Here is an 18,616-nt window from a genome sequence, read left to right as displayed (position 1 = left end):
GAAACTGGGGCCTCCTGGAAGAAACAAAAAAGATGGAAACAGGAAGCAACAATAAAAAGTCCCCAGGTCCCAATCCTGAGAACATTGACCGAGGACAGGTAAATACAAAGGAGAATGAGAACAACAAACATGCAATATCAGACACAGCACCAGTTGATATAAAGAAATATCTTCAGAACCTCATAGATGAGTTCAAAGGGGAAATATTTAGCCAAGTAAAGCAAGATATAAGAAGATTAATAAAAGAGATGCTAAGCACCCCTCAAGAAGACACAGACAGAAGAACGGAGGAACTGAAACAAAGGAGAGAACCATTTGATCAGGAATATACAGAAAATATAGAATACATAAAGCAGATTCAAAGAGATTACCAGGAAATTAAAAACTCTATGGAAAGATGGCAAAACTGCTTGAAAGAAACTAAGGAATGATTATCCAAACTAGAGGACAGTTTTGCAATGTGGGATTATGAAAGGAAAAGCTTTTTAAAAATAACAAGGAAACAAGCCAGCAACAATACAAAGGCTAGAAGACAACAAGAGGATCTACAACTTGAAAATAAAGAATGTGAATAAAGAAGCAGGGGTACAAACAAAGGAACTACAAAGGCTACTCACAGAAATAATTAGGGAAAACTTCCCAAACATAGGAAAAGGAACTGATATTCAGATGTATGAGGCATACAGAACTCCAGCCACCTACAACCAAAACAGAGCTATACCCAGGCATATAATAATCAAGATCCGAGAAATTAAATGTAAGAACAGAACATTAAAAGCTGTTAGAGACAAGAAACAGATCACCTATAAAGGAAGGCCCATCAGAATCAAGGCAGACTTCTCGAAACAAACTATCAAGTCAAGAAGAGCCTGGAGTAAAATATTCCAAGCCCTGAAAGAAAATAACCTTCACCCCAGATGGAGATACCCTGATAAACTGTCTCTAGAAATTAATGTAGCAACAAGATGCTTCCAAGACAAAGAGGAACTTGGGAAATTCGCAACTACCAATCCAACGCTACAGAGAATAATGCAGGGCATTCTAGAAAGAGAAAAAAGTACCAGGATTCCAGAAACAGGGGCAGACAAGCCTCAATGAATGGAGCAGAAAACAGAATTAAGAAGATAAGCAGACAACTTCCAAGGAGAGAACCAGCAGCAGCTCTTGAGATGCATATCATGTTGGAACTTAGGATGCTGTGAAACTAAACAACCAGGCTGCCTCCTTGCTAAGCAAAGGTGAACCTACTGATGCTGATGCACAGCCTAGAACCAAATATCCCATTCCCTTATCCCCCTTCTCTTCTGCTCCCCGCCACCCCGCCAATTAGCAAATGGAAACCAGAGATCTGAGTGCCTCCTGGGAGGTTGACAGAGCAAATAGGGGGGACTTTTTTCTACCATCGCTTTGCTTTTTTTTTTTTTTTTTTTTTTTTTCTTTTTTATCAATACCGGGGATCAAACTCACAACTGCCTGCTTGCAAGGCAGGTGCTTATGCTGCTGACCTAAATCCCCAGACCCTTCTACCATCTCTTTGAAGGCAAATATTTTTATTACTGTTTTGCTCTTTTCTGATTAATGATACTGCTCTATTCAATATTCTGTTTTAATAAGTTCTATAATGTTCTATATTTCATCTCATTTTGATATATGTGATTGAAAGAACAACTATTATAAAGATAACCAAATCTACTGTGATACCTATTTCTGTTATCCCGGTAACCTGCTGTGAAGTTCTGTACCAATTTCATTATACGATCTTAGTTGGCTTTATTCTGTCTTGTGCTGTTGTATACTTTCAAAATAAAATTTAAAAAAGATAAGCAGACAACTGATGGCAAAAAAAAGAGCGTAACAGAAATGAGGCAGAGAAGGTTGGTTATAATCTCAAATATAGATGGCCTTGAAACACTAAATTAAAAAAAAAAGAACCACATGTGGAGTAGATCAGGAGGTAGGGTCCACTGTGATGCTATATACAGGACACAGTGTACCCTGGGGAAGTGAAAGGGGAAGGAGAGTCTTAAAAAAGATGGCAGAATATATTGTTAACAGTATATCAGGATTTGGTCTTCCGGAAGAACATGGCGGATAGATAGCAGCAGCTACGGAGGCTCTCTGAGATACCCTGCTTAAAATCCAGGAATGGGGAGGTACAAGGAGTCCTAAGCAAGGGGAGATACATCCTGCCGACCCAGGAATGAACTAAGCTAAGAGAAACCAACTGGAAATCCAATCCTGGTGCTATAACAGGAACAGATAAAATCTCAGCGTGGAAGCTGGAACCCGAGCCACTGGAAGCGGCGATTTGAATTTCCTGCTGCCGCTGCTGCGTACAAATCTGCTAGACAGGGAGAGAGACGCGCCAAAGTTCTGAGAGCGGGAATCTGCGAACAGAGTTGAGAGCAGGACTAGCAGGGAATGCTACATCGACTTGCGGTGAGTGAGCAGACCGGGACCCTTTCATAGAGTAGGAGGCTCCAGGAATGTACATAATGGGACCCGGCAGACTTGCCGGAACAGGACACTGCAGTGACATTAGTCGCATATTCCCCTCTCAAGCAGGACTGGTGGGGAGTGCCTGGCCTGCGTGACACCGCTAAGACCCAGAAGGCTAGCCCAAACCAGGTCCCAGCGCCTGGCAGTGCACCCTAGTGGTGAAGCCTTCAGTAGGTTGACCTGGAGGGACGGGCACAGCAGAGGCTGCCCAGGTCTGTGTCTCCCTAGTACACTGCAGTGGGCAGGAACACCTAGCCAGCACAATTCAAACAAACCGTAACCGAAAAAGAGAAAAAAATTGGGCCCCCTACATTCTCTTGTATGGAAGGAACAAAAAGTATGGGAAGAGGAAGCAACAAGAAAGGGTCCTCAGTCCCCAATCCTGAGAACACTGATCCAGGAAAGGGAAACGCAAAGGAAGACAGGAAACATGCAATATCTGACACAGTACCAACAGACATAAAGCAGTATCTCCAGAGCCTCATAGACAAGTTTAAAAATGAAGTGTTTAATGAAATAAAGCAAGATATAAGTAGAATAGTTAGAGAAATGCTAAGCACCACCCAAGAAAAAACAGATTGTGGAATAGAAGAACAGAAAAAAAGGGAGAATTCTTTGATGGAGAAGATAGAGAAAACACAGAATACATGAAGCAGGTTCAAAGAGATTACCAGGAAACTAAAAACTCTTATTGAAAGCTGGCATAACAGCTTGAAAGAAACTAATCTGAATTGGAGGGCAGATTTGTAATTTGGGAGCATGAAATGAAAACTTCTTAAAAATAACAAGAAAACAAACAGCAATAATACAAAGGCTAGAAGATGTTAAGAGGATCTATAACTTAAGAATTAAGAACATAAAAGAAGAAGGAGGGACCCAAACAAATGGACTACAAAAGCTATTCACAGAAATAATCCAAGAGAATTACCCTAATTTAGCAAAAGGTAAAGATACTCAGATGTATGAGGCATACAGGACCCCAGCCACCTACAACCCAAATAGAGCTACACCCAGGCATATAATAATCAAAATTCCAGAAATCCAATATAAGAACAGAATACTTAAAGCCGTCAGAGACAAGAAACAGAACACTTACAAGGGAAAACCCATCAGAATTACAGCAGACTTCTCGGCACAAACCATCAAATTATGAAGAACGTGGGGAGAAGTAATTCAAGCTTTGAAAGATAACAACCTCCAGCCAAGATTGATATATCCTGCACAACTGTCCCTAGAAATTGATGGAAAAACAAGGTGCTTCCAGGATAAAAAGGAACTAGTGGAATTTGCAACCACCAATTCAACTCTACAGAGAATACTGCAGGATATTCTAAAAAAAGAAAATACCAAGACTTCAGAAACAGTGGCAGAGAGACCATAATGAATGGAGCAGAAAGTGAAATGAAGAAGACAAACTGACAACAAACGACAGAAAAAGAGCTCAACAGAAATGAGGCAGAGAAGATTGGATGGTATGAACAGCTATTTTGGAGAAAACAAGACATCATAATTGCTAGTGCTGATTTAGAATCATCTTGCTTTGAAGTCCCATCAAGCTTTTATTCTTATGTGACCATTGGTCTTAACAGGTTATATCTTATTGGATTTTATTATATGTGATAATATAAACAAAAACTTTTATAGACAAGGAGATTATACAGAAACCATTGTTCATTTTCTGATAATTGGTTCTAAATACCTTGTAATGCTGTTATTCTCTTGAATGGTTTTACATTGTCTTGATATGTTTGATGCTACAGAACACAAAGTTATACTCAAAGATTTCAAGGAAAGAGACACTACGGTAACTACTTTTATGTCAGGATATCTTGTGGTGAAACACTATTTTGCTTAAATGGTTATGCTTTGACCTGCGCTGTTTGGTTGTTATGCCCTCTTTTATCTCAATCTCCTTTTTTTTAATTATTTATTTTATCTTTTTAATTAAGGGAAAAGTAAAAAAAAAAAAATAGCAGGATACATTATAGTAACCTACTTTGATTTCCTATTAACTTGATTTGAAACCCTGTATAGCCTTCACCATCTTGCTTTGACTGATTTTCCTCTATTCTGCTTTGCTTGATAGTACCAAGTTTGAAAGTATAGGCAAAACTGTGAAGACAGTAAGATTCATTATGACGCCCATTCCGGTTGACTATTATCTTCTTTTAAAGTCCTGTAATGTCTCCAATGTTTTGGTTCTATTCTTTACTGTTTTGTTCAATTTTATTATAACTGATGACATAGGCAATTCTTTTTAAGATAGCAAGAGGCAGTATGGTAACCATTGTTGATCACCTAGTATTTTGTTTTTACATTATCTATTATGTCCATCCTTTTGATTTGACTGACTCTGTTCTGTTATGGCACATTTGGTTTTACTCTCTTCAAAAAAATAGTAGTAAGAACTGTGGGAGTAATAAAACCCAAAATGTGTAATTGTCATTGTACAAAAGAAAGGAAAAGAAAGTGCTCTAAAGAATATAACTGCATATATGTTTAAGTGTATAAGATAAATAACCATATTACTGAGTTTTGTTGGATCATTGAACAAAACTGTTTCCAGTCTCACTGTTTGAAAGTCCACTTTATATGCTTTAATTTTGTAACTTGAACAACTATTTCTAAGATAACAATATGTAATCGATTAACTAGTGACTTCCTACTAACAGTCAGGATATTTTTTGAGATTCTGTATAACTTGTACCCTTTTTCTGTTTTTTTTTTTCTCCTTAAATTAAAAAAAAATACCCAGTATATCAGGATTTAAAGCCCATATTACTCGCACTACTCTGCTTAGATTTTATTCTGTCCGTTTGTCTACTTGCATTAGATTTGAGGCCACAGACAGCTATCCCAAACACATCAGGATATAGCACAGTAATCATTTTTAATTTTCTATTAACTTAATCTGGACCCCTGTATGACTTGTACTGTTTTATCATGACTGATCTTAGTTAAATCTGGTTTGTTTGATTGCTGTTTGGTATCAATAGATTTTATTCAAAACTGATATGATTGACAGTAACAAGTCTGAGAGTATAGGCAACTACACTGAAGATGACAAGACTCTACCATACACATTCTGGTTTGATGTTTTATATACTATATACAAAGTTGTGGTTTTTATTAATAGTGTTATGTACTGATATATTCAATTATACTATGTCTAATCATATAGCCAGTTCTATTGGAGACAACACAGGAACTATGGTAGAACTCCTTGTACAACGGTCTTGTATGTCTTTTTCATTTCTTGTGTTTATAGGAATATGTTTTGTTTTGTCTTGCTTTGTTTTGTTTCTCCCTCTAAAGTAGAAAGGATAGAAATACATGTTAAGACTTATGCATGTGTAGAATCTATAAATAGTTTATGAGAATTGATCTATGACACATGATGAAATGAACAAATACTCTGAAGAAAAAGAGACACTAAAGTACCCAGTGCTGATCCTGGAGTGTCATAATGTGAAACCCAGCAATAGTATTATTCTTTGTACAGAGTGTTATTAGCCTGTTTGGGTTTGTTCAATCTCAACATAATTGAAAATATGGATAACTTCATGTATGTTTAAGTGTATAGGATTGATAACCATATTTCTAAGTTTTTGTTAGATAGCTGAACAGAACTGGTTGCAGTCTCAACTGTCAGAATCCCCACTTTATATGCTCTACTTTAGTATCTTGAATAACTATTTGTAAGAGACAATCTGTAAACATCAACTAGAGATTTCTTACTGTTTATTTTTTTCTTTGAAAGTATGTATTATTTCTACCCATTTTCTGTTTTGTTTAGTCTTTCTTTAAATAAAATTTTTTTAAAAAGACACTACAGTACCCAGTGCTGATCCCAGAGTATCACGATATGAAATCCAGCAATATTCTTCTTTATTCAGAATGATTTTAGCCTGCTTTAGTTTGTTTAATCTCAACATAAATGAAGATATGGATAACTGCATGTATGTTTAAGTATATAGGATTGATAATCATATTACTAAGTTTTTGTTGGACAGTTGAACAGAACTGTTTGCAGTCTCACTGTTTGAATTCCCACTTTATATGCTCTACTTTTGTATCTTGAACAACTATTTGTAAGAGGACAATATGTCCTCTAAACAAACATCAACTAGTGATTTCTTACTGTTTATTTTTTCTTTGAATGTATGTATTATTTCTATCCAGTTTTTGTTTAGTCTTTCTTTAAATTAAATGAAAAAAAACAATGTTAAAGAGAAGGTAAAATAAGTGTTTTAGATGACTAGAGAAGAAACTAAAAACTATTTGGGAAAACTAAAACCATAAAAAAGCAGAGCTGTAAAGAACCAAGTAACTTTTAAAGCCCTTGAGTCTTCTCCTGGTGGTATGTCAAAATAGATATGTACTTTTTTTTTTGTTTGTTTTGAGACAGGGTCTCACTATACAGTTCAGGCTGGCCTTGGGCCCACTTTGTAGCCAGTCTGACTGGTCTCAAACTTGCAATGATCCTCCTTCCTCAGCCTCCCAAATGCTGAGGATTATAGGCATGAACCACCACACCCGGCTAGATATGGATTCTAAAGGCTTTCCAACTATAAAAATAACAAGATCTAGTAGTTATACAATAATTCTATGGAGAATCGCCTAACCTTCTACATGAAAGAGTACTGAACCACAGGATACTTCACAGAATAACAAAGCCATCTTAAGATCATCACTTATAGGAAAGTATGGAACAGAATTAGAAAAACAGTATCTCTTGCTCCCAACCCATAGATCAACCCCAGGGCCTTATGCATTTCAGGCAAGCTCTCTACCACTAAGCTACACAACTAGCCCTATTTTAAAAAAATAATCTTTACTTTAAAAGAGAAATATCTTGTTGACAAGGAGCATAAAGAAGTATCACCTGTTTTATATGAAATATAAAATTAATCCTCAGAAATAAAATGCCATGCAAGTCACTTGAACATTTTAAGTCACCTAATACTCTGACAACCATAAGATACTAACCCTCCCACCAAATTATGAACAGTCCATCACCTGGACACTAATGAAACGTGAGACACAACTTATGCACGGGTAGACTAACACTGTACTCTTTGTGTCACGTCTACCATCAAATAGTAAGGCTGACCTAGTGGGAAGTAAGTGAGAAGATCTTTTGTTTTTTATAACTTTCCAGCCTCCTGTTCCCTAGGTATTTGGCACCTTGCAGATTCAGTGTATCATTAATCAGAACATAAAATAGGATTACTCAAAATATTTAATGAAAATATTGTTCTATCATATAAACATTACCCAAAATAGTAAAAGCATAAATCATATACCATTAAACAAAAATTTCAATTTTCTTTGACCATGTATTCTGTTAATGCTGAAGACTACTGTGATATAGCACCATAATTATAGGAATATCACTTTTGGATTAAAAAGACTGTAGGATTTTGAAGTTAATCAATTTGGACATCCACTTTTTATATAACACTGAGAAATCAAAAATGCAAACAATAAACAAAGAGAATTGCTTTCTTTTGCATTAGTCTTTGATTCACTAAATCTCTGAATGCTTCCTGTTACACTTATTTGATTAATACATGAGCATTAACTTTGTGAGACGGGCAAACCATTCGCATGAAAGCAAGTTCCAGAGTCACTTAGTACCATCAGAAGTTCAACCCTTAGCACGCCAGCTATACAATTTCTCTGTTTGTAACATGCCGCAACTAATTCCAATAGTGATTATTTTGAATAATCAGTAAGGGCTTAAATTATGATATATTTTTTAAAGCACAGAAGTACATACTATGAAAAGAATCTCATCAAGATACAACTAAAATAGAAATTGGGTATGGTCACACATGCCTGTAATCCCAGCACTCAGGAAGCTGAAGCAAGAGGACCACCATGAGTTCAAGGCCAGCCCAGACTATGCAGTAAGTTCGAGGCCAGCCTGAATTACACAGCCCTGTCCTTCGTCCCCAAAAAAGACAAAGGAAAAAAAAAGATATTGCTAAAATAGAAGTATCAGAAATAATCTGACATAATGAAACTAATACAGATTCTGAAACCAGCTTAACTTAGAATCTTGGGGTCACTCATTATTTGGCATATCACCTTAACTATCTGGGAGGTATTAGTTATCGCTTTAAAAAATGTAGAATATATCACCTACTTATTAGAATTATGAAAAGGATAATACAGTGCAGTATATACTATAATAATAAATGGACTGTTTTATACATACTTGGGGAATTCTATTTTGCAATTTCTTCCTTGTGCTTCTATACTGCTAAGCTTGCTTTTTGTTGTTGTTTTTTTTAACTTTTTCACGTGTCTTTTGAGACAACGTCACACCACATAGTCCAAACTGACCTTGAACTCACTATATATCCCAGGGTGAAGACTACTGTGATACTTCAATTCTCCTAAATCAGCCTACCAAGTGCTGGGATTACAGTGTGTGCTACCATATCCAGTTTGCTTAGGTTTATTTTTAGTAATTTAGGATCTTATGAGACGGAAGAAGCACAGCTTTACAATCATTAAAATTCTGACTACTCATCAACTGCTTTACCTGATTAACAGTATAAAGAGTATGTCTATAAAAACCAAAGCAAAAGTTCATACCTACTGGTTTAAAAACACAGAACAGGGGCTGCAGCTTAGTAACAGTATATGCATACAAATGGGGCCCTGAGTTAAGCCTCAGTATAGAAAAGAATTATCTTTCCCTAAAATTTAGACCTTCAAGATTATACAGTAGGGCTGGGGATTTAGCTCGGCGGCATAAGTACCTGCCTTGCAAGCAGGCGGTCGTGAGTTCGATCCCCAGTACCGATAAAAAAGGAAAAAGACCAAAAAAAAAAAAAAAAAAAGATTATACAGTAGTCATATTTAATTATACACATCAATATCACAATATTACACACTTAAAATTTAAAAGATATTAACGTATAAAATCTCTACAAAAGCCCACATAAAACCGATCCTTGATTTTTGTTCTTTGTATTTTTATGTAACTAAGAAAAGAGACTTCTAAAGTTTATATTACTTTAACAATCTAATATGATTTACATACTTACCTGGTAGAAATTCGACTAAAGACTGCATTGAAGTTGTTGCAACTCAGGGAAAATAAAACCCCAGAGGCAGAATTCCGAAGTTCAGCTGCATGTTGGTTTCCCTCACGACAAGTATGAAGAAAGTGGCAGATTTCTGGCAGCAACTGTTTGACCAGCATCGTTTCATCTAATCTCATTGTGTCCTTCGGTTGCTAAAATAAAAATAATCACATACTTCTGAAACTTTAATTTTATCTTTAAATATTTGTTTTTACGAAAATTTTCAAACATACATAAGAGCAGAATGAACACCTATACACCAGTTGCTTATATTTAGTAATTGCTAGTATTTTCTCATATTTAATATCACTATTTATAGATAGTCTAATAAAGATAGTTTAGTCAGGTGGGATGGCACACACCTGTTATCCTAGCACTCTGGGAGGCTAAGGTAAGAAGGGAAGTTCGAACCCAGCCTGGGCAACTTAGCAAGACCTTATCTCAAAATAAACAGAAGAGGGGCTAGGCACGTGGCTCAGTAAAAGGCCTTGCATTCAATCTCCAGTACCACCAAAAAGAAAAAAATAGTCCCATTTTTCACCCCATAATCAGAAAGTCCAACCCACTGTGTCTCCCTTCTGCTTATTCTCTGACTCATCAAATGAATCCTTCCTCACCTGGAAACCTCCAGTTTGCTGTATATTTTGGATAAAATCTTATTCACATTCATTGGTGAGTACATATGTCATCTGTCTTAATACCCAAAGAAATTTCTAGGTGAGCAATCACACCTGTCTTTGTGGAGACTAACCAAAAAAGGTACTGCTTACTACAAATGTTGTTTTGGTTGAATCCCTGCAAAGGAAGTTATAAACTTCATAATATTTCACAAAACGTACTTCAGTGTATCTTAAAAATAAGGATTTCCTCCAACATAATTTCAATACAATGGATGCACCAAGGAAAAATAAATAATTCCTTTGTATCATCTAATACCAAATATACATTTAAATTTTACCAATGCTCCCAAATGTCTTTCATGGCTTTATTAAGCTAGGACATAAAAAAGGCTCATAGGCTGCATTACGACTGCTATGCTCCATTAGTTTCTCTATCTTGTAGCAGTCTCCACACATACATACCATTCCATCAATTTTATATCCCATGACAATGTGTTGCTTATGAAACTAGGTCCCTTACCTTACACACAGTTCCATATTCAAGAACTGATTCTTTCCTAGGTATAACTTAACTCATTCTTGTTGTTCTTGTGTTTTTGTCTTTTTCCTTTTTATCGGTACCGGGGATCGAACTCATGACTGCCTGCTTGCAAGGCAGGCGCTTATGCCGCTGAGCTAAACCCCCAGCCCCTAACTCATTCTTCTAATTACTGTATTTTCTGTAACCTAGAATTTAAACCTAAAAATCTGATTAGATTCAGGTTAAACATGTTAGGTAATTCAGTACAATTAATATTACAGTCACATCAGGAGTGCATGACGGAGGCAATCTGTTAATAACAGGTAACTTTATTACCACTGACATCTTTACTCATAAAGCAAATGTCTACAAGGATCAATGGTTCAACAAAAAGCCATCCTGGAGATAAGCTATTCTACATCATTATTTTACCTAATGGCTTTAGTACAGATAGGCAGATGAAAACTTTGATAATATTAAGCAGGAGAGCAAAGAAAAATTTATATAATTGTATGTAATTCTTTAATTATAATCCAAATGCTTTCAGATGCAAATACATTGAAATATATGAACAGTAAATACACTAATTTCTCAAAAACTCCAAACTTTAAATCGCAGTGTCTATTTTTTATTTATAGACTAATCAGTTATAGATGTTGAAGTTAATTTCAATAGATAAAAATTAGAAAAGTATTAAATCTTTTCAATAATTCACACACAGTAAGATTCTTCAGATTCTACAGTTTTAGTCATATGATACCAGTGGGCATTCTCCTTTATCTAGCTATTTCAATTCATTTATACAATGCATGTACTTGTAGGTATCTTTTTCTCAAACTGTCTCAATTTGATCAAAAAATAATCAAATTTAGACATTAACAAAACACAAGATATTATTAAAGGGAAAATGAAAGTTGTTAAATAAATAACAATGAATCTCAAGAAACAGCCATACTGGAGGCTAAAGCAGGAGGGTGGCAATTTTGAACACACCCAGAGAAACTTAGAATGACCCTTTCACAAAATAAAAGAAGGACTGGGATGCAGCCTTGCATTCAATGCCTGGTAATGATGGAGAAATAGAGACACAGACAGAGACACAGGCAGCGACAGCAACAGTGATAGACAGAGGAAGGTGAAGGGAGAGGAGAAAAGGGGAGACAGCAGAGAGGAGAGGGGAGAAGAGGGAAAGGATTACAGATAGGAACCCAAGAAAAACAACTGTTCAATAATAAAAGCAGTAATACTTTTTTAAGTTTTAAATTTAATAGAAAAATATATACTAGGATGAAAGCGTAGGTAAATGCTTAGCATTTACCAAGCATGCACAAGGTCATGGGTTCAATTCTTAGCACCACACATATACACAAACTTACACATTTTCAATACTAAAGTAGGTGAAATCGTATGTATTTTATATATTATACAACTTATACCATGGCCACCTATTAGCATTTCCACTGTCCTATCTCCAAAAAGTCCTGTGTTAAATCAGAGAAGAACCAATAACACAAGGGATCATTCTCCAAAACACACTTACCACTAACCCTCAATTACAAATGTTAAGGGAGAAAAGTTGCAGACTGAAAGAGGCAAAACCAATCCTTCTCCCTTCACTTGAGAATGTGGGCCAAGCATGCTGGCGCGTTCTTGTAATCCCAACACTCAGGAAGCTGAGGCAGGAAGATCAATGTGAGTTTGAGGCGATCCTGTGCTACAAAGTGAGTTCAAGGCCAGCCTGAACTGCACAGCAAAACTCTTATCTCAACAAGACCTCTCCACCCCGGGGCAAAAAAGGCCAGGCATGGTGGAGCACACAAGACACACCTATAATCTTATGAGGATTGCCACAAATTTGAGGCCAAATTAGGCTATATAATGAGTTTAAGGACAGTCTGGACTACGTAGTGAATCCTTGTTTTAAAAGAAGGGGGGAGGGGGGCCAATTTACAATCCAAGTAGTAAGGCTACTACAAGAGAATTCAAAAGTTTTTTAAAATGCTCACCTTCCCAGTTTTATCATCCCATATAATAAATAGTGCTTTTGCTCTTTCACTCCATTTTACAAATGAACAACAATATATCACAGAGTAACAGACAGCATCAAGCTAAAACAACTCGCTTCCTCTCAAGTGAGAAATGCATATGAGCACTCTCACAATTTTGGAAATGGCCAAGGGTCAATAAAAGAATTCACGTATTATGTTAGATCTTGTGGCCAATGGTCTTCCCTAAAAAACCACAGCTGTGCAAATTATTTTTCTAATACCCTCCCAAACACTTCTGATCATTTCTTCTCTTCTCAACCACAGTCAGTCCCCCTATAGTATAATCCCTTCCCTACAGGTTTACTGCAGATAATGATAACATGTGAAGGACAAATATTTGAATAAAGGCAAAGTTGTGAATTCTGTGCCACAGAAAGAGAAAATATAAGAAATAATTGATATATGGAATACATAGAACTTTTACATAGAGATGTTTAATTTACATATTAATACAAACTCCTTCCCACTATCCAGGAAAATTAAGATTATTGGAGAAAAGAAGCACTTTGTTTTATACAACAGAAATATCCTTGAAAAAGTTCAGATTAAGTTGTAGTTGAAATACACTGAGAAAACTACTTAGAGAAAACCTGAAAAAGAACTATTTGATACTCAATTACTCCTCCATGTACCTATTGTATATGTTCATATATACACATATATTCTTAGGGTATCTGTCCAATTTTCAAATTCTCTTTTATATAGATTTGTATAGCAGAATATTAAGATTGTATTCACAGAAGAGCAAGAATAAGATTACACTTGGCCTTTACTGCCACTCAGTGACACAGGCCTAACAATATCTGAGAAATTAAATGAACCAAAAGCAGTTTCTTCACAAAAATCTTTTCTTAAAAACCTGAAGCAGATATAAAACTCAAAACTAACATGTTATTGGAGCAGATTTTTTTTTTTTTTATTTAGTATGTGCAAAGGTAAGCCTTGGGTCTGCTGCTACCAAACCCTAGAGAACTAAAATGAAAGCCTCTGTGTCAGAAACTAATATGTTATATAAACAAACTTAGTATCTATTGTACAAAAGAGTGAATAACTTTTTCTTGAAAAATTGTGCACCAGGTCAGCTGCATTAGCAAAAATCATATGCATATTTTTTAAGACAAAAAAATTCATATGCATTCTCTCTGTCCAGACCTAGGCTTTGGTATAGTGCATCATTCTCAAGACTGAATTCACAAAACATACCTACTTGAGGGTGGATTTACTTACCCCAGCAAGACATTTTTCCAGTGTATCCAATATAATCAACTGAGAGAGATATAAATTTTTTTCAGCAGCTTCTCCAAATATCCTCTAAAAAAAAAAAAGAAGCTATCTGAACACAAAGTTGGTTATCACTGTCTACTATAGATCAATACACATCTGAAAAATGAGGAACTGAGCATCAAGAAAAACCAATAGCATTCCATTTTATTTCTAAAAATAAAAGCATGCTTAAATCTGTTATTTCTGATAATAGATAATTTCTTTTTTTCTTTTTTCTTTCTTTTTTTTTTTTTTTCTTTTTCCTTTTTATCGGTACCAGGGATCGAACTCACAACTGCCTGCTTGCAAGGCAGGCGCTATGCCGCTGAGCTAAATCCCCAGCCCCAGATAATAGATAATTTCTAACTTCATACAAAATATATCATCAGGCAAACAGAAATAAGGCAAACTACCATCATTATTAGCCTTATGACAGCACAAGATGTCATGCTGACCAAACACAACGGTATACGCCTGTACGTCCCACCTACTTAGGTGGCTGAGACAGGTGGGTCACAAGTTCTAGGCCAGCAGAGCCAATTTAAAGAGACCTTATGGCAAAAGGGGGATAAAGATATAGTTCAGTGTAGAGCACCTCCTGCACTCAAGAACCTGGGTTCAATACCAGTACAGCCAAAAAAAGATTTTTTGTACTGCCAAAAAAAGAAGAGAGAGGGAGAACATGTTGCTTTGGTTTATGATTTTTAAAAACATGATACACAGATCTTCGTCAGAATCTTGAATTGAGCACCATACTTTTATGCCATGACACAGTCTTATTTTTTCTTTTTTGAAGTACTAGGGATTAAACAACAACAGGAAACACTGAGCTACTACCTCCCTAGGCATTTTAATTTTATGGTGAGACAGAATCTTGCTACATTGTCCAAGCTGGCCTCAGAACTGTGACCCTCTTGCGTTAGGCCCCCAAGCAGCTGAGATCACAGGATACATTATTACCGCCAGCTCAAAGTCTTATTAAAGGCTTAATTCTTATGGCAACAAAATGTGTGCCTCAATTATGGTAAACTTGGAGGATAGTATTCACTATCCTCAAATTGCTACACCAACTATTTACTAACAAAAGACTATGTATTCCACAACATGATTTAACTAGTAAGCATTAAAAAGACACCAATATCACAATGTTGCTTTGTTTGAAGATGTTCCCATATACTAAAATGCTTAAAAGTATCTGAGAACATGGTCAGATATTTTTGTGTGAAAAATCTTGTTACTGTTCCTCATACACTGCAACAAAAGATCTATGACATCCTATTAAACACATTTCTATAAATCACTTTACATTTTATAAAGAAGTCCTTTGGTTTCTTTAGAAAAAGTTAATATTTCCCATGAACAAAAAAAATCTTTGTAAGGCAAATGAATGCCCACACCTCAGGTTCATCAGCTGTGTAAAGTCATTAAGGAATCTGTTTAAGGAAATACATTGACACTAATAAAATTATAGAAATGGGACTGATCTTCACACTCCTAAACCAGGAGTTCTTTTATGGCTCAATGTAAACAATACAAACTGAGATTACAACTGCTAAAGACAAGTAAAGAATGATCTAGATCAGCTGCATGAACACTAGCAAGGAGATGGCTTCATGAAAACTGACAGGAAGGAAGGGATGACCTGAGGCAGATAAGACATATGTTCAAAGGTACACCCAGAGAACAGCTGCAGGACTTTAAAATTAAAGGAAGCCAAGAACATAGCTCAGCGGCACAGTGCCTGACTGGCAAGTGCAAGGTCTAAGTTTGATTCCCGGTACAAAAAAACAAACAGATTAAAAAAAAGACTAAAAAATATAAAATTAAGGACCAGGAATTTAGCTCAGCAGTATTAAGTGCCTGCCTGGCTAGTGTGAGGTCATAAATTTAAATAAAGCTAAGGGAATATTAACAGATTATATAAAATAAGAAAAAGAAGAAATTATGAGTTAGTTTTTAATAGAGAATTACTTGATGAAATTGATAATTGGTAACAATTTAAGGAAAAGTGTTTCAACACAAAGTTCTCTACCAAAGAATGTCACAGGTTACAGAGGGAAGAGGATAAAAACACTAATATGTTCATAAATATCAGTCACATTTCAGGAGTAAGAGATCATACGTTACTTATCATCTGCTTTGGACTGGAAAAAATCTGATGTGCAAATTCAAATAAGCTAAAGAAAAGCTCATAATATAGTATGATAGTTATACACCAGAGAGCTGGGATCTAGCTCAGAGGCAGATCTGGCATAATATACACAAGGACCTAGATTCAATCTCCAGCATCACAAAGAAAAATAATAAAAGATTATACAAGGTGGTCAATTTATATATATATAACTCACATAAAACCCTAATTTTAAAAAAACCCTAATTTCAGGATAATATTAGAGAAAATAGTCATTAATAGAAGTTTCTAAGGGAAAGAACATAAAACTCAAGTGAGAGTTAAGTTTACACCTGTGCTCATCCATAAACTAAATTTATGCTACTGAGTTTCTAAATAAAAAACAAAACAAACAAATTCACCCAAAAATAGTAATCCAAATACTCACCATATTGTTAACATTCTTTAAGATAGTAGTGAGGCCGCTTATAACCAAAGAAAACTTGTATTTGGAAATATTGATTAGACACTCCTTGTTGTGTTCGGTACTAACTTTGTTATGTGTATTCTGCTGTCCTGTTTTAATTGGAAGCTGAGGAAGAAAAAAACGTTAAGAGTTACCCTTCAAAATGACTTTTTTCACTGAAAACAATGACATTTTAGGGCTGGGGATTTAGCTCAGCGGCATAAGCACCTGCCTGGCAAGTGCAAGGTCATGAGTTCAATCCCCGGTACCACAAAAAAAAAAAAAAGGGGGCATTTTAGGAAATGGCAGTTTATTATCTATCAATAACAGTTACCTATATTTCTGTCTCAGGGCTCCAACTTTTAATGTTTAATAGCTTTTATAACTAATTTTTGGAAATTTCCACTTTTGCAGTTTGCTTTCTGAAGTCATAAATCTTTTTCTACAAAATTAACCCTTTTACCAAGCAATAAATAAGAAAAAATGAATGACTCCTAAAGGAACCATTTCCGTGTAGCTGAAAATTAACTCGAGAATATCTTCAACAAAATTCACACAGTCTTTTTCCTTATACACTGAACTCAAACATGAACAGTTCCAGAAAAATCTATGCTCCAGACCTTTACCAATAATGGCAAATAACCATCAAGTATTCAGTAATCAAAACAAACTATAAAACCTAGGACAAAGTTAAGACTGATTTAAAAAAGATAACCATGCTCAGCTACATAACTGAAGGAATACAAAACAAATACGCATCACAGGAAAAAAAATATGCTTTGAAGGGATCACGCTAACATTGAATGAATTATGTCACACTGCCTACAAATTTATCTCTAATCTGCCTAAACGTAGCATTCTGTACATAAACACCATGCACATATTTAGACTCTGCTAAGATGGGAATGTAGCTCAGCTGTAGACTGTAATACATGCTGGTCCCTAAGAGAGAGAGAGAGAGAGAGAGAGAGAGAGAGAGAGAGAGCGCGCGCGCAAGAGTGTGCTGATGCTAATGCTAATACTAACGCTAACACAAACGTCTTGCCAATGCTGACAGAGAACTCTGGTGAGGTTCTGTGAAAACGAATAAACCAATCAACCTAGGTCCAATCATCAATTTGAAAATCTACAAAAAAGGTGGAAAGACAGGAAACAAAATCTCAAATCTGCTAAGCCAATAACAAATGAGTAATCTAACAGTAAAGAAATGAAGGGAGTGCATTTTAAGAGATACGGGAACAAGCAAAAGAGAAGTTACAAAATTACATGATGTTCATTACAAAGATTGTAGAGGGGAAACTTACAAGATCAAAAAACGACAATGTAGCTTATCAATCTTCCCAATGTCCCCCCGCACATAGAATGGTAGAGAAGATCAAAATAGTAAAATTATAATTCAAAAACATCTACATTTGCTGGGCATGGTAACACACGCTTATAATTTCAGCACTCAGGAGGCTGAGACAGGAAGATCATTATGAGTTCAAAACCTGCCTGGGTTACAAAATGCACTCAGGGCCAGCCTGAACTGCAAAGTAAAACCATGTCCCAAAATGAACAACAACAACACTACATTAAAGTAAGTATACAACCCTCCACCCAACAAAGCAAAAATAAACTCTGCAATAATAACAAATCAAAAGTTTGAGTCCAGCCTTGTCATAATCTGTCGCAAAGGAAGGAAAAAACAAAAAAATACAGAGTTGAGGATGTAGCCCAGAGCGAAGATCCGTGGTTCAATCCCTAGTACGGCCAAAAAAAAGTAAAAGAATTAGAACAGTAGCCAGGTATGGTGGTGCATGTTGGTATTCCTAGCACTCAGGAGGCTGAGGTAGGGTTCCAAAGTAAGCCCAAGGCCAGCCTAGCAGAATGAGACCCTGTCTCAAAAGACCAAAAACAAGACACAGAAGAGTCAGATGAAATGTAAAACAACTTGGCAAGTTTTTATAATGGTTACCTTTAGAGAATGAATGGAAATAAAGTAGAGATA

At 35.8% G+C, this 18,616-nt stretch overlaps 1 protein-coding gene across 10 annotated transcripts in view; it reads right to left on the bottom strand.

Annotated features, from left to right (window-relative positions):
• Positions 1–18,616, bottom strand: part of LOC100730274 (neurofibromin) — a 252,327-nt gene that overhangs the window by 194,571 nt on the left and 39,140 nt on the right. For all 10 annotated transcript variants that reach the window (XM_063251196.1, XM_063251205.1, XM_063251202.1 and 7 more), the window contains exons 2-4: positions 16,609–16,752; positions 14,015–14,098; positions 9,561–9,751 (exon numbers count right to left, since the gene is read on the bottom strand). In XM_063251196.1, coding sequence (XP_063107266.1) covers positions 9,561–9,751; positions 14,015–14,098; positions 16,609–16,752 — 419 coding nt within the window. The remainder of the gene's footprint in view (positions 1–9,560; positions 9,752–14,014; positions 14,099–16,608; positions 16,753–18,616) is intronic.

Source organism: Cavia porcellus, unplaced genomic scaffold, assembly GCF_034190915.1.
Source record: "Cavia porcellus strain 051 isolate PalLab524CR breed Dunkin Hartley unplaced genomic scaffold, mCavPor4.1 scaffold_6, whole genome shotgun sequence".
Taxonomy (NCBI): domain Eukaryota; kingdom Metazoa; phylum Chordata; class Mammalia; order Rodentia; family Caviidae; genus Cavia; species Cavia porcellus.
This window is presented reverse-complemented; position numbering and strand designations above follow the sequence as displayed.